The 27,702-nt window shown below is 40.5% G+C and overlaps 5 protein-coding genes and 3 non-coding genes across 9 annotated transcripts in view; all 8 read left to right on the top strand.

The window, feature by feature from the left end:
• LOC113172449 (zinc finger protein GLIS1) overlaps positions 1 to 1,752 on the top strand; it is a 35,083-nt gene extending 33,331 nt beyond the window's left edge. The window contains exon 9 of the mRNA XM_026375420.2: positions 2 to 1,752. Coding sequence (XP_026231205.1) covers positions 2 to 144 — 143 coding nt within the window. The 3' untranslated portion in view covers positions 145 to 1,752. The remainder of the gene's footprint in view (position 1) is intronic.
• Positions 1,753 to 2,007: 255 nt separating this feature from the next.
• On the top strand, positions 2,008 to 9,442 carry si:ch211-106k21.5 (probable serine/threonine-protein kinase pats1). The gene is made up of 3 exons (XM_026373574.1): positions 2,008 to 2,292; positions 5,789 to 5,959; positions 6,044 to 9,442. The coding sequence occupies exon 3, from the start codon at positions 6,046 to 6,048 to the stop codon at positions 7,261 to 7,263; it is 1,218 nt and encodes a 405-aa protein (XP_026229359.1). The 5' UTR covers positions 2,008 to 2,292; positions 5,789 to 5,959; positions 6,044 to 6,045; the 3' UTR covers positions 7,264 to 9,442.
• Positions 9,443 to 11,221: 1,779 nt separating this feature from the next.
• On the top strand, positions 11,222 to 14,150 carry best4 (bestrophin 4). 2 transcript variants are annotated; one of them, XM_026374528.1, is made up of 10 exons: positions 11,222 to 11,318; positions 11,393 to 11,570; positions 11,650 to 11,750; positions 11,830 to 12,063; positions 12,572 to 12,726; positions 12,866 to 12,943; positions 13,151 to 13,303; positions 13,384 to 13,464; positions 13,563 to 13,717; positions 13,798 to 14,150. In XM_026374528.1, exons 2-10 carry the CDS (start codon positions 11,419 to 11,421, stop codon positions 13,979 to 13,981), a joined length of 1,293 nt encoding a protein of 430 aa, XP_026230313.1. In that variant the 5' UTR covers positions 11,222 to 11,318; positions 11,393 to 11,418; the 3' UTR covers positions 13,982 to 14,150. The 2 variants fall into 2 exon arrangements, with proteins under 2 accessions (XP_026230313.1, XP_026230314.1); XM_026374529.1 differs by having other exon boundaries at positions 11,230 to 11,318; positions 11,412 to 11,570.
• Positions 14,151 to 14,560: 410 nt separating this feature from the next.
• hectd3 (HECT domain containing 3) lies at positions 14,561 to 21,728 on the top strand. The gene is made up of 20 exons (XM_026374527.1): positions 14,561 to 14,794; positions 15,149 to 15,633; positions 16,203 to 16,456; positions 16,556 to 16,691; positions 16,945 to 17,066; positions 17,275 to 17,388; positions 17,853 to 17,935; positions 18,031 to 18,196; positions 18,408 to 18,489; positions 18,722 to 18,904; positions 19,039 to 19,091; positions 19,203 to 19,371; positions 19,464 to 19,577; positions 19,676 to 19,765; positions 20,036 to 20,242; positions 20,371 to 20,500; positions 20,785 to 20,859; positions 20,961 to 21,042; positions 21,147 to 21,224; positions 21,508 to 21,728. The coding sequence occupies exons 2-20, from the start codon at positions 15,274 to 15,276 to the stop codon at positions 21,590 to 21,592; spliced, it is 2,583 nt and encodes an 860-aa protein (XP_026230312.1). The 5' UTR covers positions 14,561 to 14,794; positions 15,149 to 15,273; the 3' UTR covers positions 21,593 to 21,728.
• Positions 21,729 to 23,872: 2,144 nt separating this feature from the next.
• rps8a (ribosomal protein S8a) lies at positions 23,873 to 27,201 on the top strand. Its single transcript, XM_026375466.1, has 6 exons — positions 23,873 to 23,938; positions 25,119 to 25,225; positions 25,489 to 25,588; positions 25,810 to 25,985; positions 26,563 to 26,692; positions 27,043 to 27,201. The coding sequence occupies exons 1-6, from the start codon at positions 23,935 to 23,937 to the stop codon at positions 27,150 to 27,152; spliced, it is 627 nt and encodes a 208-aa protein (XP_026231251.1). The 5' UTR covers positions 23,873 to 23,934; the 3' UTR covers positions 27,153 to 27,201.
• On the top strand, positions 25,268 to 25,374 carry LOC113172551. Its single transcript, XR_003299766.1, has one exon. It is a non-coding gene; the product is annotated as a small nucleolar RNA SNORD46 (small nucleolar RNA).
• Positions 25,633 to 25,702, top strand: LOC113172550. Its single transcript, XR_003299765.1, has one exon. It is a non-coding gene; the product is annotated as a small nucleolar RNA SNORD38 (small nucleolar RNA).
• Positions 26,382 to 26,450, top strand: LOC113172549. The gene has a single exon (XR_003299764.1). It is a non-coding gene; the product is annotated as a small nucleolar RNA SNORD38 (small nucleolar RNA).
• Positions 27,202 to 27,702: the final 501 nt, after the last annotated feature.

Below are 27,702 nucleotides of genomic sequence, written 5' to 3'. Positions count from 1 at the left end.
GGATTTGACTTGTTACAGGATCTGCAGGGCCAGGCCGGGGGCGGTTTCTCTATGTCTCCTCGCCCAGACGACAGCTTCCTCTTCCAGACAGGAGGCGTCGACCGCTGCCTCAATCAGATCTACTCCATCTACCTGGACTCATGATGGCAGCCCACCACCAGAAACACAATCACAATCAACAAGTACTAAATGCAGCATAATTGATGTGCGACAACAATCACATCAACAATACACTGAAAATTCAAGGATCAATCCATCAGTACTGTTCTTGTTCTTGGGATTTTTTACAGTACCAACAAAGAGGCCAAAGAAGAAATTTGGCATGAAGATGTAAATAGCAGTTGCTCTTGTTTTTGGTTTGATCATTTGAAAAATCAGTAATCAGTTAAATGGCTCTCTGGCTCTGCCACTGATGTAAATCTCAACCAGTGAGGTGATTTCTCCGTCTTCAGCAGCTTTGCTCCGGGTGAATGTATGTATTGGATGTTATAGTGCTGTGTTTCTCAGCCTAAGTTCAATGTATACAACTGCTAAACTGGTCAAATAATGATTGAGATGTCGTCAAGTTGTCGTTAACAAAACCAAATAGCTCTGCCTCACAGATTCTGCTAATTACTCACATGGTGCAACAAAAGTTTTAAAGAGTCACAAGCCAAACAAAGTATGGAACCACTATGTTAGAATGAATGAGCTTTACTCTCGAATCTGTATAGTAAATATAAAGCTGGCAGCATATCGTCTTAGCTGCCAGACCAGCCCACAGTTAACACATTTATCCTACCAACAACTATCAATCTGGTACCAAGTGTTAAAATAACAGGTTGTCCTTCTTTAGGGCGCTGACGTGCTGGACTTTTACTTCGTTCCTAGAGTTGTTAAACTTACCTAAACAAACAATAAACCAAAAAGATGTAGCAGCTAATCTGCAAAGCAAGCCAATTTACACACTGTTAGCCTTTAATTTACTTAATTGAAGCACTCTGTGTTTTTCAGGTATAAATAATCCACAAGAAAAATCACTGACTGCGGCTTTTTGCAGCCACCACACAACCGAAATAGAAACGTTCCCACATCTGCCCATAATCAGGTGTCAGACCACCCAAAACAGGACCAACACTATATATTCATTAGTGAGCCTTGGATAGAGCCAGTGAGCTGTTTCATTTGCCGTTTCCATTCTTTATGCTAAGCTCAGCTAATGAGCTGCTCGCTCTAGCTTCACATTTACTAGAAAGAAATAATAGTGGTAGGTTAATTTGCATTTTCCCTGAAGTGCAGCTGCACCAATGGGAGCAGCAGGAGAGTGGAGCGTATAGAAAACTGTAGCAGTGCTGACCCCGAGTGTCTGAACGGCTGCATGTACAGTCTGTGAGTGTCTCAGTGTGGAGAAGTCCTGGGATTAACAAACTAACACAACAACAATCTGCACTAAAATCAAATGACATACAACGGTCATGGACTGAGAGGTGCCAACAAATGCATTTTAATGTGTGTAATCTAACACGTAATCTCCTTTTTGTATGTCGTCTCGTGATGCTCGAGCACGGAGCTTTTTACATGTTAGTTTGTCTCAGTGTTATATTCAGTGAGAAGGAGGTGTGCATTGTTTACAGTAAGCAAGAGACTTTAAGACAAATGACCAAGCAGAAAATGTTTACACTGATTTGTAGCAATTCAAAGAATTTCTTATTGTTGTAATTGAACAGTGTATAGAGTGTATAAAAATGCATCCAGCTTTTATATCTAAATAAAAACCTGTTTGTATATGTTGTTAATTAACACGTTAATTGGTCTTAACTGAAACAAATGTCAATTATAACACTTCAGAGCAACCTGCTGTTGAGGTTTTATACTGGTTAACACTGCCACTTATTGGTTATACATTAAAAAGATAACAGTCCATTAGAAATACAGTTTCACCAGGGGGCGCTGCGTCCTCACCGAGCTGCTGCAGGTCTGTTAAACTTTGGACCGAGCTCTGAGGAGATCCAATGTGACAGATAAACGTGAACATAACGTGAACATTAATTAACACCTCAGCGTGTTCACACACTTTGCACACAGTCGTTGAGTGCAGGCTGATTTTCCACATTCCGCCCGGAGGGAGACACACCCTCAGGATCCGGAGGAGGAGAGCTCCACACGGGCCGGTTGGTGGGATGCAGCGAGGAGAGGGACGCTGCGGTCGCCGGTGTGCGTGTGTGTGTCCGTGTGTGTGATGTTTGGATCCTTAACTCAGAGTTTCCGAGTTTGGGAAGAGCAACAGAGCCTCAGCAGATATGACAGCCACAGGTAAACAACGTGTTTTTGCGCTTTATTTCGCCTCCACCTGCTTGTTTTCGTCTCAACAGGTGTGCACTCATGATCTGAGAAGGTTTTCAGCAAATGCTTTTTTTTAATTTGCATGTTTGCAGTTATTCAGTAACTTGGACCAATGCTATTGAGTTTGTGATGTTGAATTCTGTGCTGCTGAGCCAGATTTAAGCAGTACTGTCTGCAGTGATGCATTCAAGTGCTCCCAGTGTCACCCTCCATATAAAGAAGTGGTGTAAGTTTGAAGAGGTGTAATTATTTGTATTTTTCTGCCTATTATTATTTTTAGTTTATTTTTCCCACACACCGTTTCTGTCCAAACTGACATATGGTGCTTTGTTGACCTAAAGATAATCAATTTATTACATTTTAAAAAATAAAGCAATCCACCTCTAGAAAACAAAGTGGTGCTCTGTGGTGCCGCCTGCATACAGATATTTTCTGATGAAAAACCCAAGAGGAGAATGGACACCGTTATTTCAGGAAGCTCTGCAGCCACAGAGGATGTAGCAACTCACATTGTTAGTGGGTGAGATCATCCATGTTCTCCAGATTCAGACCTTGCTCCTATCGTCGGGACGCACACACACACTCACACCCTGAGAGGACACGATCCAAGAAAATCCTATATTTGGATGAAGGGCTTTCACACTCGCGCCTCAGCCTCTGTGTAGGTCCACCAGTGAGTGAAAATCCAAAGATCGACTCATATGTCAATATTTAGAGTGAGTGCTTGATTCATATCTACAGAAACTGCAAACACAGCAGATCTGCTCAGCTGTCAGATACCGTTGGGATGAGAGTCGACTCCAACCTTTTGTTTCTGTTATCACACTGAGATGAGAGCGTGGCTCTTGAGCTTTTCTTTAACTAGTGAATACATGGACTAAGCAACACACACAAAAGTCACTCAAGCTGTGAACATTTGGACTAAAGCATCCAAAGCTATAAGCACATTAATACCTACGTCCAACAATACAAACCCACACCTACAGAAGAGCTTAAGGGTGCTTCATAAACACAGTTCATACATTTCCTTCTTGAAAGTCCCTTTCACACATGCACATCCTCTGAAAGTGTCGCCTTTGTGTCTGAATGATCACAACAATCCTACGAGGTTGGACATTTGTGGGTTACTTTCAACACAGAGAATGCCCCAAACAGCGTTTTAACGTGAGATATTTGTCAGATCAGACAATCTCCATGACCAATTAATCAGCAGACACGTTGTTATCACTGTTGACTTAAGGAGATTTCAGTGCAGAAATTCCATTGACTCCGTTAACATAGTTGCTTCACCACAGATTGCTGACGAGTGGATTCTTCAGGTGGATAATGTCATGTAGATTTTAGTGATCCAGTGAGTTTAGTGCAGCTTGTCCATAAAACTGTGGAACTTTAGCATTAAGGCATAGGTCTACTATCTGATAATAATAATTATCAGTGTAATGTTTGTATCATAGGTAATAATCTAATGTAGGCTCAGTAATAAAATCATCATTTAACACTTGACTTCCAGTAACTATAATATTCAGTAATGCATGTCAAACCGTCTCTGTTTAAAGCACCAGTGTTGTCACATTACCTCTTTGCATATTTGAATGTCATCTTTAACTACCCACTGAGGGGCTTTCAGCTGAAGTTAGCGGGGTGAGAAAAGCCGAAACACGCCCACAGCGTTCAACAGGAAGTTTTGATTTAACTCCTCGCTGCTGTTTTGGAAAGTTTTTAATGTCAGGATGAATTGTTTTATCTTAACGGACTGATTTTCCTCCAGCCTTGGTGTGTCTTAACATTAGATTAAGATTTGTGAAGATACAACAAGAATCTTGCAGATTATCATCCCTCTTAAATTTCATCTGCTTTTTTGGTCTGCCGTGGTCACTGCTCATGCCAACCACCCAGAGTTTCTTCTATTTATCCCAATCAAGCATGTGCTTGAGTCTTTTACTGCTGGAATTGAACCTGTGTCTCAGACAACATCAGAAATCCACTGGTTGTTTCAGTCAGTTTAAATGTGACTTCGTACACTGTCACTTAGCCAAACGAGTCACTTGGGAATAAATCGGTTCTTTCCTTTAACACACTTCCTGCATTTGTTCAAGAGACCAACAGTAAGTCGAGGCTGAAAACCCACTTTGGCTCTTTTTGTGGTTCTTTTTTCTCATTATTCTCTATGTTTATGTTATGAACGTTAACCTGAAAGGTCACTCTACTTATCATGGGGAGCACTACTCTAAAAGATTAAAGCCAGTAATATGTTAGTCTGTTTGATTTTTATGATATGTTGTTGTTTGTTAGATTAATTGTTTGTTGCTTTTCATTGGATTTCAGATTCAGATGCTGTAACTCACTGTAAACCCAGCGTTCTATCACTTTAACCACATTTCTTTGTTGTGAATAATGTGTTGATCAGTTACTGATCAATTTTAATAAATGATCACATATTGGCTCCAGCTGACAGCTGCAGTCCTCTCAGACCCCACAGTGGTGATGAATTGACCCTGTTGTTAGGGAGTGGGCACATTCTTGCCTCCTAACTGCAAAGCAGCTTCCAGCTCTATTGTGGTGGGCGAGGACGTCTGATGTCACGAGCAAACACACACTCACTCTCCCTCTCTGTCTGTCACATCCTGCTTCACATGTACGTCATTCGGAAAAAGACGAGCCTTGTTTATGTCGACCACATCTGCTTTTATGTTCAGGCAGCGTCACTGAGTACAGAGGAGTTTTAAGACATGACCAGCAATTACTCTCGTGTGTTTCCAAGAGCAGGGTTTCCCAAATGTTGTCATGTCATGGTCCTCCAACAACACACACGTTAGGAATGAAACCTGAGATTAAAAGAGTAATACAGGGGTAATTTCTCCTGCATTAAATTACAGTGAAATTAACCAATTTCACCTTATTTTGGAAGCCGTCTGAACATCTCCATGGCCTCTCACACTGTTTTCTACTGTTAATTTGTGTTTTGGTGCCTGTTTTTTTGTCTTTTGTGTTTGTTTCTTTAATTTTTTACATGAAGCCACCCATGCACTGCACACGAAAACTTGCTTGTTGGCTAAATCTGGCACATTTTCAAGTGGCTGCAAGATGCAGTTCTTTCTACTGTAGGTCCACGTTACCTTGTTCTATTCCTGCATGCATGTTGTACACACAGCGCCTTTTTGGTTACAGGTTGCATTTCAGTGCATAAGTTTGAATTTTCCCTTAAAGAGTGAGTTCATTCATTTTCAGTGATGTTTACAGTACATGTGTACTACAGTAGCCACCACTGGATTCTACTGTTTACATTTTCCAAGACTCCCCTCTCCGGAGGATCCCTCACTACAAGTCTGAGGGGGTTTTAGTCATCTAGACAACCTGCTTGTTGAATCCTAGGCCCCAGCTGTAATGTTTGTGCGACTCCCATCTGCCAATTAGCGACATTGCCTTCACGTGAAAGTCATAGTAACATCTGTTTCCTCTCCCACAGCCAAACAATGGGCTCCTGATCCCCAGTGATCTGTGTCACCATGCCAATTCCTAGGATCCTCACAACAACTAGGAGTCCTCAGAGAAGCTGCTAGGTTTACAAACACATTCGCATCTCAGCCTTTAAAAAGTAGATCCCCTGCAGTACTGAGAGAGAGAGAGAGACCAGGAGGCAAGTATGGCTGAGGAACAGGGCAGAACAGATGATGACATGATTATGAACCTTTTCTGAGTGCTGCTGTCATTTCTGTTTCAGAGATGGTTTTCAAGTGGAGTCTCCTGCTGATTTTCACATTACTGGTGAAGACGGGACTTGTGGGTGGATGTGTGTGTCCAGCAGCCACCATTTTGTCCCAGTTTCCCTCTGAGATTCCTGCTGGCATCTGTTGCCTGAACTACTCTGGCTCTGCTTTTAGCCATGTGCACTGGCCTGTGTTTACCAATGAGACAAACATAGAGACACTGGATCTTTCCTACTGTAATATCAGTTTTGTTGATTCGAGTGGGACAGAGACCTCTACACTGCGGAGGGTTTACTTGAATCAAAACAGACTAAAAGTGTTACCAAGGCAATTTCTGGCCAACCAGCCCAGCCTAATGGAGGTAGATCTGAGTGGAAACCTGCTTCAAGAGCTTCCAGATGGTTTCCTCCAGGACTCAGAAAGCCTGGAGAAGCTGAACCTTCAGGGAAACCAGTTACAGTTTCTCCCCAGCTCACTGCTGCAGAAGCACAATCTGCAAAGCCTGGAGCTGGATGGAAACCCCTGGGACTGCTCCTGTGTGTTGCTGGAAGTCCTGGAGGACGGCATGAAGGCTAATAGGACCACAAGGCTGCAGGACCTGGTGGGGAACTTAACCTGCTTGTCTCCTAAGCACGTGGCCGGCATGACTGTGTGGTCGGTAAGTCTTAAAGACGTGTGCCGTCCACCTGGCCTCACTGCCCTCTTCATCGTGCTTCCCCTTCTCGCCCTCTCCACCTTGGTCCTCTGTTGGTGCTGTGGGAGGAAGAAGGAAGCATCTGGGTTCAGTGCTTCAAGAAAGAGGGCCAGCTCCAACTGCAACGGGCAGAAACATCACAACAAGCCACCACCATCAGCCACTGAGCAGCATAGAGCTGGAAAAGGTGGCAAGGAGGGGATCTTGAAGAATCAGCTGTTACTCCGCCCAGCATCCACCCTCCTGGGCAGCACCAGGGACATCTATGAAGAAGTGGAGGTCAAGCTGGGCTCAGTGGAGTCAATTCCTCGAGTGTCTTCAAATTGTTCCAGCTCCACAGAAGGGAGGCAGGGCTCCCAGGAACCTGACGGGGCCAGTAAGACAGAAGTGGACGCAGTCAGTGTGACGGAGGTGATGAAAGACTCGGCTGACAGGGAGAAGGCTTACCTGACCCAGTCCACTGAATATTACAGCCTGGTGCCGGGTATCGAGCTGGAGGACTCAGACCATGGAGAGTATGAGAACGTTGACCTCTCATGACACCATCTTAAAGGAACAGTTCGTCTTTTTGGGGAATATGTATATATATATTGCTTTTTCACTCAAAGTTAAATGAGAGGATCATTACCACTAAAGGCTCGTGTGTTAAACCTGTTACGAATTATAAACACAAACGTCGGTGCAGGTTTAGTTCATTTGCACAGCAGATTTGTCAGGTCTACACTGCACAATATTTTGGCCGACTGATAAGATAGGCTGCATGTACCTGACCAATGTCCCAACACATTGGTGGTCGTCCATTATGTTACACGATATGAAATAAAGCATTTCACTGTTTCACTCAACATGCATATTCAGTCCCCGGGCTCCACGTCTGTTGAGATGCACTGGTCTTATCTCAGGCAATCTGAATCCAGCATATAGCATATAGTGTTATTTTTGAATGCTTCATAGTGGTTTAATCAAACTACAACAACATTTTCATACTGTGGCACATTATGCTTTTGACTCCTCATCTTATCCAAAGTAAACACAAATGAGTTTTTACACTATTCTATTTTGAAATCAAGTTTTCAAGTCCTCTTTGTGCACAGCTAGTCTCTAAGCCTAGCGCAGCATAAAGACTCAAATTAGCCTGACATCTTCCAAAATCTGTTAGTTCTCAATTTCTTTACTGTATGTTAGTGTGACCGGGCCTTTTGAGGTGTTCATATACCTGGTTCCTGCACCACCTATGAATCTTCTTATCGAATTCTCGGAAAGAAAGCAAATAGGTAAAATTACCTAAATGTTTAATTATTCTCACAGTGCTCTAACGAGAGACGGGGCGTGTGTGTTACAGACACAGTTTGGTCTGACCACTGTAGAATCACAATGTGAGAGGAAACGATCTAATCTGGAGCTTTTCCTGCGGGACCTGAGGAACGCAGTGACTGTATTAAACGGAGGCCCACTTTGTTCTCTCTGGAAAAAAAACGAACAATTTTAAAGATACAAAGACTTTTATTGTATTTAATGCTCACACCATGCAGATGTACACTTCATGTTGTTTTCACGTCCACAAAGTCTGAGACAGATTTTAATTACTGTCCTTACTTATTTTCAGTCAAGCATGTTTTTGTACAGTATGTACTTTTCTTTACCTCACCCAAGTATAACTGTTACATCCCATTTAAGCAAAGACAGGACAGGACACATGCTTATTCAGGCTTTGAGTCACACACTAAAATGTGCACATTGGTAGAGAAATGCCAGGGCAGTCAGATCTGCGTACATGCTGGTTTAAGATTAACATCTCTGTAGTGTTGGTTCAGTAAACTGAGAAGCATTTCTGTACAGCGTTACAACATGACGACACTGGAGAGGAGGCCTACACACAAAAGACAAAATTGGCGTCAACGTGAAGGTGCAGAAGGCAGACACTTGATCGTTATCTACGATGTGGAAAACAAAGAGACGTCTCACTCTCATACTTGGCCCTGGCTCTCTTTAAATGCTAAATGGTTTGTGTTTAGAGAGGGAGAGCAAGTGAGGGTGAAGCAAAGGGTGTGAAGCTTCCTGGAATTTAAAAGAGAGGTGCATTTTCCAAACGTACATCCAGCAAAGACTGGATGTACGAAAGTTGCTGCATTCAAAACCTCTGAGGTCAAACAGACAACGGAGTGATTTTTGCATGTTATCATTACATTGTACACAGAAAATAAATTAATTGTTAACAGGGCTGAAGCTAAAAACACTGATGTTCTGTCCTCAGTTTTTCTATTTTATTTTTGGATACTTGTTTCCCTAACCCGGCTCCCAAATGGTGACTGCAGACACAACTTAGTAATTATAACTAGCCAACACAGACATGTCAAGATTTGGATTTCTCAAGAAACAAATGACAACAAGCTGCCTTTAACCTTAGCTCCCATCCTCAAACAGCAGCCATCAACTGCTCATTTAGAAGTTTTGAATAGGTTTTAGGTTTTATTTAGGTGAGCTGGAGACTGTTTTCATATGATCAAACCTGCTAACAATTGTCATTTCAGTTTGAGCTACTTGTATCTAATATCAAGGACTCACTGTTTAAATAGTTAAATATATAAATAAAATCTATTGTGTGAGATTATGGAAAAGCTAAGAAGGGCTGGGTTTAGTAAACTGTCACCATTAATAATCCCTGTCTGTTAAAAACTGGAATTACTGGTGTGATATACAATAAAAGCACAGATTTTCATCTTTATGTTTATACTGGCACGTGCACTGTGTGGATTTGGTGTGTGTGTGAGCAACAGCTTTGAAATACTGTTGAAAGAAAAATAAATGCTTTTTGAATATCGCGGCCTCAGGATAGTGTTTGAGAAAGATGATTTACAAACAAAAGCAAACTGTGTCATGCTTCTCGTCTTTTTATTTGAGCTTCTTCGGAGCCCTGACAGTGACCCAGGTCAGCCGCAGCTACCTGAAATCCTTTGGAGCTCTAATTTCACTCTCTGTGGGAAGTTGTAATTGCCGCATTGGGTTACCCAAATGATCTGCATGGAGCTGGTCTTTCTGTCCTGTTCTCAGAGGTCTTAGCCCCCTAAACAGTAGATCCAGTAGACAAGGCCAGGAAATGATTTTCGCCGTATCAATGGATGCTAATCTGGGGGTGAATTTTATCCAGATTGAAAACACAGACTGACCCTTGTCCTTCACCTCCTGTGAAGGTCATAAAAGCCAGAATCCCTGATTTATGTTGCATCTTTTTAAAAGAGAATAAAGAAAACAAGAAAGAAAGACAACGTTTGCAGTACTGTACGGTACAGTGCAACAGCTGAGCTCTACTTTTACAGATAACATAAATATGTCACATGCTTTTGTTCTGTCAATACAAAAGCTTTGTGTGTCTGTTTATGAGATAAATACAGACAAGGGGGCCTCAGGGCTCAGGCATCTGTTCTGCACATTACAAGATCACCATCTAGTGACAAAGACAGAAACTACCATTTAACGATTAAATCACGCCGGTCGTGAAACCTTTATTGTGACAGATGCATAAATCCTTTGGTAACAAATGCAATAAAAGTGAAGTTATCACGGCAGCTGAATGAATGACACTGATTCAGACAGAGAAGGGGAAGTCCACCGTGAGTGCTTGTCCAGGCTGTGATGAAGGATAGATGGTCTCATAAATGTCCAGTCAGCAAAGAGCAAACATGGTTAGAGGATAAAACACGGCAGAAAAAAATCAGTAGACTGATGTAATGATGTGAAAAACAAACACAAGGTCCAAGCACAGAAGGCTGAGGGACAGGTGGGACGGACGCACCTGACAGCCTGTCTGTGTTACACTGTAAAGCTGTCTGGGCTGGTGCTATCACACTCACTGAGGTCAGAACAGTAAATAACACTGAAGTCTCTGCTGTGGAAACAATTTCTGTGTTTTATATGATTTTTTTACAGCGAGGAAGCAGATAACACATCCAAAGTACTGACTGATGTTCGTAGAATTTATAAAGACATGTCAGTCAGAGAGTATAGAGTTTATGTATATTAATATATTAGAACTGTATTTACCCAGAAATAATATTTTTGCAACACATTCAAGTTTATAGACACTTACCTCTATGGATTTCAAAGTTTGGGAAGAGGTTGTTGATTTTTATTTCTCAGCTGAGCTCTCCATAAGATTAAATGTTGCTGTTGAACACAAGATCCACACTTTCAAAACAGTTGTAATTGTTTAATTGTGGCCTCCAAAGAAATCTGAAATTATATTTTTATATTCAAATGAATCACACACAACTCATCATCAGCTCAGATCATATCTAATTAATGCTGGAAACATTATTCTTATCTGTGTGTCTGCCGATCGTCCAAAAGGTGTAATTACCTACTGAAAGTCAAAGGACCTTTCAAGGAAAAAAAGTACAGAGGTGATTTTCATGCTTTCTGGAAGTATTTATCTCTTAGGCATCAGGTTCCCAGGTAATAAACGTGAGATTTATTTATGACAACACAACAGACGGTTATGACAACACAACAGACAGGTTTAAATTGACACCCAGAGGAACAACCTTTCTTTCCAGGACAGAGGAATTCAACGCCAGCTGATACACCAGCCTTCACAGGTGCGACACATCTAGGATTTTTTTATGAGATAAAATGTGTAAATGTTGAAAATGTTGTTTTTGTTACTTTGCAGGAATTTTTTGCTGTAACAGAATAAACATGACAGTTTCTTACACTCTGGAGGTGGCCAATGTGAGGTTTGGAGGTTTCTCTAAGCTCCTTTTCAGGTGGAAGGGGAGCATCTACAAGCTGCTTTACAAGGAGTTTCTGCTGTTTTGTGGGGTTTATTTCTTTTTCAGTGTGTTTTACAGGTAAAGTAGCACATTTTATCTTTTAATTGTGTTTTTTACTGCTCTATGTTAAATACAAGGGACTTTTTTTGCTTCTCAGGTTTCTCCTCACGCCAAAGCAGCAGGATCTGTTTGAGCGTATTGCCCTTTACTGTGATCAGTTCACCAATACCAACTTCATTCCAGTTTCATTTGTACTAGGTAAGTCTGACTGTCTGGATCTGACTTAAACCAGTCAAGTCAACACATAAATCACTGTCATTTCTATTTTTGGTCCCAGGTTTCTACGTGACTCTAGCCTTTAATCGATGGTGGGGTCAGTACACCAGCTTCCCGCTGCCCGACAACCTGATGATGGTGGTGTCCGGAAATGTCCATGGGACAGATGAGAGAGGTCGTCTGCTGCGTCGCACACTCATGAGATATGCCAACCTATCCTCAGTTCTTATTCTCCGCTCCATTAGCACAAGAGTGCACAAGCGTTTCCCAACGTTGGAGCACATTGTGGAAGCTGGTAACTGAGTCCAGTTTTCAAACAGCAGACTTTTCACTTTTATCCCATTTATCTTTAAGTAAAATTTTACTTTTTTTACAACATTGAAGCCTCTCTTCAGTTATTAGTTTGCTCCACAGGCAAGTTTTGTTTTTTGTTTTTTGTGGTGTGGACTACATTTATTTTTTACATTTGCTGATCTGTATATATTTCAAAAGTCTTTTAAGGAGTAATAAGACAAAATTGACCTTTATGGAACCCAGAGACTAAATTTCAGTGTTGCTGCAGGACAGAAATAAATACACATAAACAGGGGAAGTAGGAAGAACTCTATATAGGAGCAATTGAAGTGTAAGACCAGCAAAAAACCCACAGTATCCATTCAGTGTTTTAAATTTAAGTTGAAGCACTGTCATATAATGTAGGATAAGGTGTACAAACAACAACATAATACAAACAGTGTCCAATGGGGAAAATGCCACAGACTGACTGGCGTGTCAATCACGTTTGATATTAAACTTCTGTGCAGGATTTATGACAACACATGAGCTAAAAAAGTTTGAGTCGCTGCACTCTGACTTCAACAAGTACTGGATGCCTTTGACTTGGTTCTCAAACCTGGCGTCCAGAGCGAGAGAGGAAGGTCGAGTGAGGGACGACATGGCTCTGCGACTTCTGATGGATGTGAGTGTTTTTTATTAATAAATAAACAGCTCAACCAAAAAAATATCTTTTCTATGTCGTACAAAGTGTAAATAGGAAGTGGAAGCAGCCCAAATAATGTTCACCTCTCATTTGTGTATTTTATTTGCTGTGTTTGCAGGAGCTTAATAAGTACAGAGCCAAGTGCAGCCTCCTGTTCCACTACGACTGGATAAGCATCCCCCTGGTCTACACTCAGGTAGCATCACACAGTGGTGAAATGGAACTTAATACAATTACTAAAGTACTGTGTATTTGAAGTTCCTGTATTAGCTTGTCATGGCAGCTGACAGTTTAATTACATGAATTGTTGGAACTATTGCAGACTGCACATTTATTAAGCTTCTTAAATATGAGAATATGCTGCATTTTCTTGTTTCTTGTTTGTTGTTTTCAACCCATCCAGGTAGTTACTATTGCAGTTTATTCATTTTTTGGCTTCTGTTTGATTGGTCGACAATTCCTGAACCCTGAGAAAGGATACAAGGATCACAAAATGGACATGTACGTCCCTGTTTTCACCCTGCTGCAGTTCTTCTTTTACAGTGGCTGGCTAAAGGTAATGTGGCACCTTCCCATGTTAAATGTAGAAACGTCACGTTAATGGCAGAGCAACTTCACTCTGCGTCCTCTCTGCAGGTGGGGGAGCTGATCATCAATCCGTTTGGCGAGGATGATGATGACTTTGAAACCAACCAGCTGATTGATCGAAACATTCAGGTTATTCCCTCAAAGCTTCTTTTCATTTAAACTGTTGTACACTGTGCTGTACGACATCTAAAACTAGTGCTAAGTTGAATTCTGTTTCTCTCTCGTAGGTGTCAATGTTAGCTGTTGATGATATGTACCAGAACTTAGCTCCGATTGTGAAGGACAAGCACTGGGAGCAGAGGCATTTCTCCATCCCCTACACTGTGTCAACAGCAGCAGAGACTCTGAAACCAGCTTTTAAAGGCTCCACCTTCGACATGAGGTAAACAGCTATTTACTTTCTGTGCTTCAGTGACTTTTCCATCCACTGCAACACTTTAAAATGGCTCCCTGTGTTTACAGGATGAGCTGTGAGGACCTTGAAATTCACCAGCCTGCAGACACTGACGAAAGCAAACAATTTTTATCCTTGGATGTGTCATCCCAACCAAATGGGAAAGAAGACACTGACGAGGAAGACATCAGTGCCACTAATCACAAACAACAGGAAAAGACATTTCTTAAGGTTGCAGTGGGCCATAACTAATAAAATATCTTACTTGTCTCTGTAAACCTTGATACCCTTGGATCCTCTGTATGTTTTTGAATCAAAAATGTGATGTGACAGAAGCGAATGTGTTATTATGTTTGATAATGAATGTGAGAAAACTTGTTTTTATGACCCATTTATGAGAATATACACACATACACATTTACAGTTGAGTCGAGTGATTATGTACAACTGTCTTTGCAAAATAATCGGTCATCTTACAAAGAGACCCATTATATGCTTAAAGTAATACTGTATTGTAAGGAAATAACAGAGAATTCAGTTTGTGTTTTTGGATTATCATTGGGGCATTGCACATATGTGATTAATGTGGAGCACATTTTGTCTACTTTATGTCTACGATTGGACAGTTTATTCCAATTTGCAACATCTGCATCAGATTTTAAATAAATGTTAAGTTTCCTCTCAGTACTGGAGCAGGATTTTAAAGATTCTAACAGTCTAGTAAAGTACAATAATAAAAATGTTGAGATTGTGCTTCAGTCTTTTAAAAAAAAAAAGCTGCTGGGGAAAATAATGCGATGGTAGCCTGTGCTTTTACCAGAATCCACGTGGTCTGCAAATGTCTAAGTCCAGGTCACATACACCCCTCCTGCAGCAGGCACAGACGTAATGAAACATGCAAATGTAGGCAAAAGGCAGGAATAAACGCTAGGCTTTTATTTTGAAATTTCACGAATTCCGACGGAATTTCGTAAGGGTCAAAAGTCTTTTGTGCTTCCGCGTTGTCGGTCATCTACAGAAATCCATAACACCCAGTTTCACATAAAATACCTGTCACCATTAAAGGTATGTCAACTTTTAGTGTTTCTAATCATCCCTCTGTCTTTTAGTTTTAAAGCTGTATTTATTTTTTTACCTTTCTGCGTTTGGGTCCCTCACGGATTTGTTAGTAATTTGTTGATAGCAGTAATTTACTAAACACCTAGCTAGCTTGCTAACGTTAGCTCAGCCACTCTTCACAGGCAGAAGTAGCGCAAACTTTTCTCACAGTTTCAGGGAGCTTTGGTCTTTTCTTAGGGGATTTGGGGTCTTTTAGACCCCAGTGTGAAATGGATAAGAATTAAACGAATTCGTGGGAGTTGGGTACAGTTTATTGGACCCTCTGTTGCTGAAAAGTATTCGGTTTTGTTTGTTTTACAGCAGCATCCCTGCGCAAACAGCAGGAAAACAAAGGCAGGACAGTGGTGTAATGTCAGCTGACGCCCCCTCCTGCTGCTGCTGAGCTGTACACAGTCAACTCCATCACTTCCATCACCACCACCACCATGTCTCTCAGCGATAGCCCCCATCTGCTGCTGGGCAGGATCCGCTTCCTGAACAGGTGCATTGAGTGCTTCAGGAAGAGTGAGCCAGTACCGGAGTGTCTGTGTTATGTCCCCAGAGAGGTGTGCTACAAGATATGCAAGGATTCATCGTCCACCTCCTCCTCCTCCTCCACCTCTGGGGCATCAATAGGAGGCTCCGCCGTCGGAAAAACCCTCGTCGCCGTCTTTGAAAGTCCACATCAGATTCTCCACAGCAAGAAAACATGCAAGTACAACATTGAACCAAAGAAAGGGACCTGTATCCGGACCACAGGGGAGGAGTACTGTAACAGTCAGGGCCTATGGGTCAAAATGAATAAGGTAAATTACAGTTTCTCCCTCCTTACATTCATCTTGCACTTCCTGGTTCATTTAATGACAGCAAATGAATTGGATTACTTTGCTGGAGGAAGCATTCAAAACCTCTTTAATAAAAGTACAATCACCACACTGAAATGCTCCATTGCAAATGAGAACATACTCACTGCAGGAAATGTCCCCTGTGACTGCTGTAGATTGATCTATTACAGGGGTGGGAACTCCAGGGCCAATGCTCTGCTTGTTTTACAGCTAACCCTGCCCCACACAATGCTGATTACATGGGTCAGCAAGAAGTGGGAAGATACCATTTTGGATTAAAGTGGAGTGAAGAAAGACAAAGTTAACTGGTTTCTTCCAGCTTCTGATTGATTATACATACCTGAACCAGATAATCACTAGTGGATAGGGCAGTAATAGTTAGGAAACAACCAGGGAACCCCTGATCTATTATTTCATAGGGTTAAAGTAGAAGTATGAGGTGGCATAAAGTTTTCTAAAGATATTAAATATATTTTGACTCTTGAATCCTGAATAAATGTGTTAAATGAATGATCAATGTGTATGTCCAGGAGCAGCTGGAGGAGCACCGTCCAGGTCAGGAGTTGGAGGAAGGCTGGATCCTGGTGTGTAAACACACAGAGGGAGGTGACAGGCTGGTGCCCGTGGAGTCACCAGAGACTATCAGCAGGCAACAGCAGCTCTTTGGCTACGACCACAAGCTGTGCAACAGGTGGGAGCAGGCGGTGGACGTGGAAAACGCATTTTACATCGGCTCTAAACCTAAAATTGCTGAGTGTGATGGTGCAGCCGTCCAAAAGCTGAGGTGAGCCTGTCTCTGTTAAGGCTAACTAAGATGTTTTGAGATGTGTTTCTACAGCAGCAGATTTTCACATTAAGATATTTTTTCAATAAAATCTTTAAGATATGTTCCTCCAACCTGGACGTATGAATGTGACGAGGACCTGGTGCATTACTTCTATGACCACATAGGGAAAGAGGACGAGAACTTGGGGAGTGTGAAGCAGTGTGTGACCAGCATCGATGTTTCTTCATGTTCAGTGAGTAACAAACACACAAAATACTTTTTACTAGAGTACTATCATAATGTAAAGCATCCAATACACATACAGTTAAATAGTGATTAAGCAAACTCTATGGGTGTTAAGGCAATCAAACCTTCAAGCTGTCATTTGCTTTTTGTCATTGATAATATCACAGAGTTTACATAATCTTCCTACTAATATGTAATTCTAAATGTGTAAATCTCTCAGTGAAAAGAAAACTTTAAACTACTTTGTTATTTGTTGACAGGAGGACCCCAGTGGTGGGGCGAGCTGTCTGACTGATGGCGACGCTGAAACTTACTGGGAGAGCGATGGCATGCAGGGACAACACTGGATCCGCCTGCACATGAAGAGAGGCACTGTGGTTAAGTGAGGATACAATAAAAAAATTAATAGATTAACTATAAAACCTGAAAAATGTAGCAGTAATGACAGAAATTGAAACCAATGGTTTTATTTTAACTCACTATCTGATACTGTATAATATTAACATGAGGCATAATGCTTACTTAAACATGTGAATGATCTTATAGGAACTCTTATCTTGTTATATGATGTGCCTTTTTTTGTCCACTAGTAAGCTGATATTGACGGTGGACTCTACAGATGATAACTACATGCCTAAGAGAGTGACAGTGTATGGAGGAGAGGTAGACTACCTGAAGAAGCTGAGTGATGTCACCATTGATGAGTGCGTGTTTTTTAAAATGGAGTTCAGCAAAAGAGTTTTTCACATATATGTACCTCAGATTCTTCTATATTTCACTGTAGACAACTGATAGAATTACCATCCTAAAGAGAGGATAACACACATATTGTCTGCAGTTTATATGGTATGAGAATTAACGGCCTTTGATTATGTAGTGAACTTATCAGGAAAATGTAATAAACACAAAATGTGGTAATGAAATTTAGTTTCAGAAAGCAACAACTTGATTATTACAGCAGATAGTAACTCCTATTTAATAGAATGTCAGTATCCACCTGTTATAGCCCTGATGTAAATGTGATGTTCTGCTGAGGATTCCCAGTCAATTATTATGTCTGTTATACTATGCTACACCAAGATGTCTTCATCTTCAGTACAAATACTGATACAAGTACTTAGAAGTGGTTTTACTTCATCTGCTTCTGCTGGACTGCTTCTACCTCTAGCAACTTGATTGGAGAAGTGTGTGTTCTGGAGGACATGACCTCCCACCTGCCTGTCATCGAAATCCGAATAGAAGAATGTAGAGGTGATGCTGTTTAGCATGTTTTTATTATTTAACACTTTTTTTACGTTTAAATATTGTTTCCGGGTCATCTGTAGTGATGTTGTGGGTCTTTTTAGATGAAGGGATAGATGTTCGGATCCGAGGTTTGAAGATTAAGTCGTCATGTGAAAGGGACCTGGGTCTGAACGCTGATGTTTTCCAATCCTCTAATCTGGTGCGCTACCCACGTCTGCAGGGCACCACACCGGACGTCCTGTATCGCAGAGCACTGCTTTTCCAGAGGTAGTTCACTGTTCATCACACCACCAGGGTTCCTACCATAAAAGAAATATCATGTTTAATATATATATCATCTAATCATGATACTTTTTGCTCAGAAGAATTGTGCTCAGAACATGTAGAGTCACAGGTGATGCTGTGATGGTCTTTAATGGCCTAATCATCATTTACCAGACATGGTGTTGGTAATTTTCTTCTGTCTTGATCTCTGCAGGTTCATCTCTCTCCTGGACAATGTGCTTCCACACGTGGTGCCGGCCTGGGACTACAGCCTGGGTACTTTCAACCAGATAAAGGTGAGTTGTCTTCACTTGAACAATAAGCAGCATTAAGCCCCTAACAGCTGTTGTTTACCATAATATATTGATGCCTACTACTAATTTATAATTAATACACAAAAAGTATAATAACATGCCGCTAAAGACTTGAAGTGTCATTATTTTGAATCATTGCATTGCCCACACACTAGCTTTCAAAATAGTTTCCTAATTGTGGGTCAGATTTTGTGTGTTGTTTGTCTCCCTCTAGAGCATTAAACAGTTCCTGCTGCTGTCCAAACGCCGCTCAGCCCTTATCACTCAGTGCCTGAAGGACTCTGAGACCAGTAAACCAAACTTCATGCCTCGACTCTACATCAACAGACGTCTGGCCATGGAGCACAGAGATAACCCCTCTCTGGACCCGAGCTGTAAGAACGCAGTGTTCAATCAGGTAATGACCGGACTCGTGTTTATGTCAATGTGATGAGATGTAAATATCTAAGTGTTAGATCTTCCTGATTGTTTCCATTAATCTGTCTGACTCTGTGAGTGCCGTTACCGCTATTTATTGTTCTCCTCTTGTAGGTGTACGAAGGTCTCAAACCATCAGACAAACTTGAGAAGACTTTAGATTACAGGTGTGTGTCATTAGTTTTACATCTTATCCTTATGTTTCAGATGTTTCTTTCCTGATAGTCACTAGATGGCACTGCAGTCTAAATCTTCAGCCTCTCTTTTTTATTCATTAGGTGGCCTGCTCGGTATGACCAGTGGTGGGAATGTAAGTTCATTGCAGAGGGAATCATCGACCAAGGAGGTGGATTTCGGGACAGCCTGGCAGACATGTCTGAGGAGCTTTGCCCCAGCTCAGCCGAGTGTCCCATGCCTCTACCATTCTTCACCCGTACATCCAACCAGGTCACTCACCATCACTGTTTAAACACTGTCAAGACGGTGTTACGATTGGACGCAGATCTTTTTTCTCACGCTGTCTTGTGTTGGTCTCTCAGGGCTCCTTAGAGGCCAAAGATTACTATGTCCCCAACCCATCCTGCAAAGAGTTCCACAAGTACGAGTGGATCGGTCAGCTCATGGGAGCTGCTCTCAGGGGAAAAGACTTCTTGGTGAGTGAAGACTTTTTCGCCTTCTGAGGTTGTTTGCATCGCTAGTAAGTTAAACCGGGTGAGTTGATTTCTGGCATCTTCTGTGTCCAATATTACAGGTTCTGGTTCTTCCTGGACTTGTTTGGAAGCAGCTGACTGGAGAGGCTGTCAGCTGGAGTAAAGATTTCCCTGCTGTAGACTCTGATCTGGTAAAGACATTTAGATTACTAACTTGCTGTTGCAAAGTAAATTCTAATGACTCCACTGAGAATGAGCTTCATACCAAACACCAAGCTTTGAATAGAGAGCAATCGGCAAAAGAATTTAAATCTTCAGTACCTTAAACCCTGATCCGCTTCAAAGACAGAATAATTATATGTGATCAGTTAATCTTCTTAAAACTCCCCAAAACACCTGGCCTGATCTCCATCAATCTTTTAGGAGTCATTGTCTGAAGGTAAATGTGGATGTGTGTTCAGGTGAACCTGTTGGAGGCCATGGAGAACATGGATCAAGAGACATTTGAATTTAGGTTTGGGGAGGAGCTGGTTTACACCACACTGTTGAGTGACGGCCAGATGGTGGAACTCATCCCTGGTGGCAGTAACGTGGCTGTCTGTTACAAAGACCGCAGCAAGTTTATCCGCCTTGTGCAAAAAGCTCGACTAGAGGAGAGCAAAAAGCAGGTCTGACTTCACTGCATTATTACTGTACATACATTGTTGTTAGAATTTTTCTATTTGAGAGATCTACTCAGTTGACTTGCCAAGTAACTCAAGAGTATGTTTGTCCCTATTTATCTGTGTGTTTGCAGATCGCAGCCATGCAGGCGGGGCTGCTGAAGGTGGTTCCTCAGGCAGTGCTGGACCTGCTCACCTGGCATGAAGTGGAAAAGAAAGTGTGTGGTGACCCTGAGATCTCTGTGGAGGCCCTGAAGCGACTCAGTGAGTGTCTTTCTTTTAGTTTTTTCTGAAACACATTTACTGTAGTGGCTGAAGAAATAACAGTTTTATTTTTTCTTTTAATCATCAGTCCAACATTGATAGTCCCACAGCCACTGAAACCTAACTTTTGTGGCAGTGCCATTATGAATTTTACATTTGGGATTTTTTGGCAAAATGCTAAACTTCATTACTGTTAATGTTAGCATGCTGCTGTCAGAAATATGTTACTATAGTCAGGACTTTCCATCATTATAATGCATGATTGTTTTCTATCTACCCACTAGCACGCTATGAAGACCTGGAACAAAGTGATGTTAGAGTTCAATATTTGTGGGAAGCGCTGACAAACTTTACCAATGGTCAGTTCACTGTTTGTTTTGCAACATGATGCAGTAAGATATTAAATATGTAGTTGGAATCCTGCCATGTGTCAGACAGTAACTGTGAATTTTGTTTTTAGAGGATCGCAGCAGGTTTCTAAGGTTTGTAACTGGAAGAAGTCGTCTTCCTGCACCTATCTACATCTTTCCTGACAAACAAGGGTGAGTGCATCCTAATACAAACGTTGTTAGGAAAAGAATTGCTAAAAATGATGCTGTTGACTTCCACTGCATTTTAACATATACATATATATTTTCTGTTTTAGAAACGACTATGAAACGACAGATGCACTTCCACAGTCCTCCACATGTTCCAGCACCTTTTATTTACCCAACTATCCAAAGTAAGCTAATGCTCTGTGATCTGTATATGCATAAATTGTTACTATATATTAATGCATACATGAAATATACAGTTGTGACATGCTTTCATTTTGTTTATAATACACAAGGTAAATACTAGTTGCTTTTATCCTAAAGTTTGCATAAACCGACACTTACATATATGTAACGCTCTGAAATGTTATGAAATGCATGACTTTGTGAAGACTTGTTTTCCTGACAGTAATATTACATCCATTATCTCATATCTCTCCCCCCTCCTGTCTTGTTCGTTCTGTCCTGCAGTGCAAAAGTTTGTGAGGAGAAGTTGCGTTACGCTGCTTATAACTGTGTGGCCATCGATACAGACATGAGCCCCTGGGAAGAGTGATCTCTCTGCTGCTTCACTGAACAAACTGCACACTTAACAAATCACTGTTAAAAAGAGAAACGTTTCAAAGTTTATCCCAGTATCAACACAGTTGCCAATTAATTATAGCTGTATATAATAAAGAACTATATGGAAATATGGTGAATGCTTCTGGGTTTCATTAATTATTTCTTACATAGTATCTTTTGGTCTTTTGTTACTTTAATAAAACATGAAATGAGTTGATATGCTTAAATAATCTTTATTAATATATATTATAATAATTATGTTTAAGTTGTGACAAGGTTTTGTGTTGGCTATTATAAGAGAACATTTTACTTCTTAAAATTTCTCAATGATTAATAATAAAACAGGAATGATTTTTTTTTTTCTACAAAGTAATCTCAATTAAATACAAATATGTTTGGTGAAATCAGTGTTTGCATTTACATTCACCCCCTTTAAAATGACTGACCTAATTGAACAGAGGTCCAGATATTTGGTGCTAGTAGTCCCACAATTAGTGAAATGGGGATTAACTGAGTGCAGTTAATGTGTCTCAATTGATTTTCAGTATGAAGACACTTGTGTCTGGAAGGTCCAGTCACTGGTTATTCAGTATTCCTGTCTAGATATACACCACGGAAACAAAAGAACACTCCCAGCAACTCAGAGCTCATTGAAAAGCATAAGTCAGGGGATGAATACAAAAGAATCTCAGAGGCACTAAACATCCCCCAGAGTTCAGTGAAATCCATCATCAAGAAATGATAGAAATATTGCACATGTCTATATCTGCCTAGGACAGGCCGTCCACTCAAGTAGGAGACTAGTGAGAGAGACCACTAACACACCGATGACTACTCTGAGGGAGTTACAAGCTTCAGCAACTGAGATATGAGAGACTGTACATACAACAGCTGTTGACCGGGTTCTTCACCAGTCAAAGCTTTATGGGAGAGGGGCAAGGAGAAAGCCATCATTAAAGAAAATTAATGTTACATGACTTGAGTTTGCCAGTACGCATGTGAAAGACTCCATGGTCAGGGGAACGCGGTTCTTTGGTCTGATGAGACCAAAATGGTGATTTTTTTCCATCAGACAAGACGCTATGTTTGGATGTTTGTTACACACCAAACACTACATATCACCACAAACACATCATCCCCACTGTGAAATACGATGGTAGCAGCATCATGCTTCTTGGCAGCCGGCCCTGAAAGACTTCTCAAGGTAGAGTGTAAGATTAATGCAGCAAAATAAAGGACAATCTTGGAGGACAAATTTATTCCGTCAGCAAGACAACTACGGCTTGGGGGAAGATTTGTTTTCCAGCAAGACAATGTCCCGAAGCACGTAACGAAAGCTACACAAAAACGGTTTACTGACAACAAGGTGAATGTTCTGGAGTGGCCGAATCAAAGCCCAGATCTCAATTCAATAGAGAATTTGTGGATGGACTTGAAAAGGGCTGTTCACACCTGATCCCCACACAACGTGATAGAGCTTGAGCAGTTTTGCAAAGAAGAATGACATTGCAAGAATGAAATTCCAGTGTCCAGATGTGCAAGTCTAACTGAGACTTATTCACACAGACTCCATGCTACTAAATACTGACCTGATTTTATTTTTTGACCTTTGATATTATTTGTAAAGAAAATCATGGTGTATATATATATATATATATATATATACTATAAATATATAAACAAATGTTATGTACTGTATGTACTGTTTCGTGTGTCTGTTTCTTTATTGTCTTTTTAATGCTTAATGTTTATACTAACACTATACTAATATTTCTTCATATAATTGTATGTACAATAGATACATATATACATTCATTTGATAAAATGTTTAACTATTAAATATATATTTAACATATTTAAAAATATTTGTATGTTGAATTATTTGAGCCTGCTCAATGGTATTCAGCCTACAGTATTCAATTAGTTAAAATGTTAATATAATGTACAGTTATTTAGTAAATATATTATTTAATATATAGAGACTGTGCATTAAATAAATACATATACAAATATCTTTCTGCATGATACATGTTAACTAAACATATTTTCTTCATATATGGATACACTTTAAGGTAATTTCTATTAACACAAATAAAAAAAAATTAAAGATTTTGTATTATAGCTACCACACCATTTCTAATTCCTTATTTTCATTTGTTATATGAAAACATTTTTATTTTCTTATGTCTGTTTTGTCTTATTATCTACTGTTCTTTTTCTGAATACGCATTCAGGTGAAATCTCGTTCATGGCGGCGCCAATCCACGCGAGAACTCGTGGCTTCAAACCTCCCCATGATGCTTTGCGGGTCCTCTTTCTAGCCGGCGCCTGAGAATGGGTACGTGTTTTCAGCCTCGGGTTGGAGGGAGAATCCTTGTCCATCTGATGTTTTATCGAAGGGATATTCTAAAAATGGTTTGATATATTGAAGCTAAATATTGCTTAAATAGACGAAGCCTATTTTGTGTTGTTTTCAGCCACTTGGTTATATTTTATTGAAGTTATTTCCAGGAGATGTCTGAACTGCCCCAAGATGGCTGCTCTCATTGGCCATGTAGTTAGCTGTGGATGCTTGGCGTGAACAGAAAAGGCACATTTTGCATTTTGTGAGGTTTTGGGTAGTTTAGCAGGGTTCGGCGTTGTCTTTTTAATATGCCGTGTTCTTGGAAGCAGAGGGAATGAGTTTTGGTTTCTCTGTTTAAGTATCACGCAAATGGAGAAGCTATGCTAGCGTTAGCTTGCAGGCTAGTCGTGCTCATGTCATGCTGCTCCAGTGAAACGAAAGAGCATATTTTGAATGATATTCCTCATTCTATAAGGTAGTTGCCACATTTAGCACTTCTGTAATTTATTTTTACTTCATAGTGTTGTACATTGTGTAATTTACCAAGTAGCATATTAACTCTTAAGGTGCATGCTGCTTTTAAAGACCACGGCATAACGTTGGTTGAAGAAATGCAAACTGCTAAAACGATATTGTGCTTTCATGAAGACACGTGTTTTTTTTTTGTTTTTTTTTGTCAGGCATATGATGTATTGATTCTTTAACTGTTCAACAATCCTGGCTATTGTTTATAATGTGCAGATTGACTTTGGTCAATATTTCAGAAACGGCTGTAATAGATTCAGTAATAAATTCCCAGTATTTGTTCTTATAGAAGTTTATGGGAACGCTATGTCTAATAAGAGAATCTTAAACTTTGAAAAAAGTTTGATAAATCACTTGTTCTCATAGTTGCGGAATTACTTATGTTCTGTTATAACTTATGATATTAAGTGTCTTCAGCGTAACAGACAATGCACGAAGAATCTGTGTTAGACACCTTTACCCATGAGGGAGGATCATACATTGCTTGAGTGAAATGATGAAGCTCTTTTTTGCGGAATCCGAATTAAAATTGCGGACAACTTTACCTTGGAGAACTGATTACTCAAGCATTCTTAATAATTTTCTGGTGAAAGTTTTGACGAAAAAGGAAAACTGATTTAACACTTTGTTGTTACTCCCATTTATCTAGGTATCTCAAGGGACAACTGGCATAAACGCCGCAAGACTGGCGGTAAACGCAAGCCCTACCACAAGAAGAGGAAGTATGAGCTTGGGCGCCCTTCTGCCAACACAAAGGTAAATATTAAACACCTGCAGAAGCTGAATGTTTTGTGATTTTGCGTGGGTGATGAAAACTTGACCTTAGGTAGGTCTTTTTGGACCGTTTTGGTTCAAAGCTTTGGACTTACCAATGTTAGGACTTGTCATAGTTACACTGACACGCCTCAATGCTTGCTCATAAAACCATTGTTTATTTTTCCACACGCCGTTAGAATGCAGGCTGTACATGTGCTTAATGTGAAACATGGGCACTCCTGATCCAAAGTGTCTTTCTTTAGATTGGACCTCGTCGCATCCACACAGTGAGGGTCCGTGGTGGGAACAAAAAGTATCGTGCTCTGAGGCTCGATGTGGGTAACTTCTCATGGGGCTCTGAGTGTAAGTTTCTTGTCATTGTCATTTGATTTTATGTTGCGCACATCTTTCCATGATGATATCTTTGTCCAGTTCTGCTACTGAATGAAAGTGGTGATAGCAAAGACTCTGATGAAGATCTGTTTCCTACACTGTTGCATTTTGAAACTGTTAACAGTGTTATTAGTTGGAAAATTGTCTGCAAAGTTAACTTTTCGTGACACTGCTGAATTTTGTGTACTCAGGCTGCACAAGGAAGACCAGGATCATTGATGTTGTCTACAATGCCTCCAACAACGAGCTTGTCAGAACCAAAACCCTGGTGAAGAACTGCGTCGTCCTCGTCGACAGCCTTCCCTTCAGGCAGTGGTATGAGGCCCACTACGCCACTCCTCTGGGACGCAAGAAGGGAGCCAAACTGGTACGTGATATAATATAATGGTTGAAACTACTGCTTATTTTTTAATTAAGTACTGTCTTATTATACTGTCCAGACTTCTCAACATGCCACAATTAATTGATTTTTATAAAGTGTGACAGTGTGTTGACATGCATCTGATTTCACTGCCATGTATATGTTTAACCAGATTCACTTATGAGGGCATGTGCATGACACTTGCCACTCATTACTTTTAGCAAAGAAGTGTGGCTGAATAAGAGGGGGGATCATTACATGGAGTATTGTCTAAATAAGTAAATTTTCCCCATGTATTTAATTCAGTTTGTGATCTGAAAAAGGTTGTTGCCTGTCTCTCAGCACAAGTCATGAAGAACATGCATATTCCTTGTGAAGTGTTGATCTGATCTGGTTCTTGTCTTTCCATGATGATAACTTTGTCCAGTTCTGCTACTGAATGGAAGTGGTGATAACAAAGACTCTGAGAAAGACCAGTTACCTACATTGACATCTGTTGCAGTGTTTGATATTCACTGGAAATTCAAGTGTGGACTAAACTCCAGAATGTTTCTAATAAGTTTTGTTTTCTCTTCTGCTTTAGACTCCTGAGGAGGAAGAGGTCCTGAACAAGAAGAGGTCGAAGAAGACTCAGAAGAAATACGACGAGCGTAAAAAGACAGCCAAGATCAGCACCCTCCTGGAGGAACAGTTCCAGCAGGGAAAACTGCTTGGTAATTAAGTTTACCTAGGGTTGAAGTTAAATATTAGTATTGCCATTAAGCAAGATGTGTAGTGAACTGAAAGTTAAGATTCCAAGTTTAAATTTGTTTTACGGAGCAAGAACTGCTCACCAGCAGTTCTTGAACACCAGAAGTCAAAGGATCTAAAACAGTGATTTGAAGAACAGGAAAAAATCATTAACAACAAACGTTAAACTCAGAATTAATCCATTTTTAGCAGGGTCCTTCTTTATTTGACATCAATAAGTGCAACTTTATGTAAGCTAGAAGTAAGAAATCTGGTTTTACTTTGTAAAAATATCTGTCTCCTATAATCATTGTTGTCACCTCTTCTCTTGCAGCTTGCATTGCCTCCAGACCCGGCCAGTGCGGCAGGGCAGACGGCTACATCCTGGAGGGCAAGGAGCTCGAGTTCTATCTGAGGAAGATCAAGGCCAAGAAAGGCAAATAGATGTACAGCAGTTTGATACGTCAATAAAATCTAACGTCCCACACCTGTCTACTGTTGCAGCCTTGTTTTTGGTTTTTTCCAGTGTGATTGTGCTACTGCTGGCCTCAGAAGGTAAAAGTACTACTGGGAAGTGGCAGGGTAGACATTGGTTTCCACGTGATTAAAAATTTATCTTTTTGAAGTTATCAGAAGCCAACATGATGAACGAGACGAGCAAACGGTTAACTCAGGGATAGTGTGATTAAAGTGTCACTTCAGTCATTTGCATGATTTGATTGTCACTGGCTGTAAATCTAGATATTGTTAAATGTTTTTTTGTAGAGGGAAGAGTGGATTTTTATCCTCCAGTAAACTTAAACTATATTTTCAGAGGATAATTAAACTTGTATAAACAGGTCTAACAGCAAGCAAAATAAGATTAAGAACATATGAATGGGGCAAAATTTATGAACCAGCCCTTTAACAGAAAAGCTAGTGCTAAATGTCATCAAAGAAAAGGTATTTTATTTCATTTGGTTTTAACTTTAACTTTTTACATGGCACCAGTTCA

Source organism: Anabas testudineus, chromosome 17 (genome assembly GCF_900324465.2).
Source record: "Anabas testudineus chromosome 17, fAnaTes1.2, whole genome shotgun sequence".
NCBI classification, from domain to species: Eukaryota; Metazoa; Chordata; class Actinopteri; order Anabantiformes; family Anabantidae; genus Anabas; species Anabas testudineus.
This window is presented reverse-complemented; position numbering and strand designations above follow the sequence as displayed.

What these genes read in the sequence shown, in the direction of transcription:
- si:ch211-106k21.5 (XM_026373574.1), top strand. Translation starts at nt 6,046, where the DNA reads ATGGTTTTCAAGTGGAGTCTCCTGCTGATTTTCACATTACTGGTGAAG.
- hectd3 (XM_026374527.1), top strand. Translation starts at nt 15,274, where the DNA reads ATGTCTCTCAGCGATAGCCCCCATCTGCTGCTGGGCAGGATCCGCTTC. An exon ending in GCAGCCGTCCAAAAGCTGAG is followed by an intron (nt 16,457 to 16,555) that starts GTGAGCCTGTCT and finishes AAAATCTTTAAG; the next exon opens with ATATGTTCCTCCAACCTGGA. An exon ending in CCGAATAGAAGAATGTAGAG is followed by an intron (nt 17,936 to 18,030) that starts GTGATGCTGTTT and finishes GGGTCTTTTTAG; the next exon opens with ATGAAGGGATAGATGTTCGG.
- rps8a (XM_026375466.1), top strand. An exon ending in GCCCTTCTGCCAACACAAAG is followed by an intron (nt 25,226 to 25,488) that starts GTAAATATTAAA and finishes GTCTTTCTTTAG; the next exon opens with ATTGGACCTCGTCGCATCCA. An exon ending in CCAGCAGGGAAAACTGCTTG is followed by an intron (nt 26,693 to 27,042) that starts GTAATTAAGTTT and finishes CTTCTCTTGCAG; the next exon opens with CTTGCATTGCCTCCAGACCC.
- best4 (XM_026374528.1), top strand. Translation starts at nt 11,419, where the DNA reads ATGACAGTTTCTTACACTCTGGAGGTGGCCAATGTGAGGTTTGGAGGT. An exon ending in TTTTTCAGTGTGTTTTACAG is followed by an intron (nt 11,571 to 11,649) that starts GTAAAGTAGCAC and finishes TTTGCTTCTCAG; the next exon opens with GTTTCTCCTCACGCCAAAGC. An exon ending in CTCTGCGACTTCTGATGGAT is followed by an intron (nt 12,727 to 12,865) that starts GTGAGTGTTTTT and finishes CTGTGTTTGCAG; the next exon opens with GAGCTTAATAAGTACAGAGC.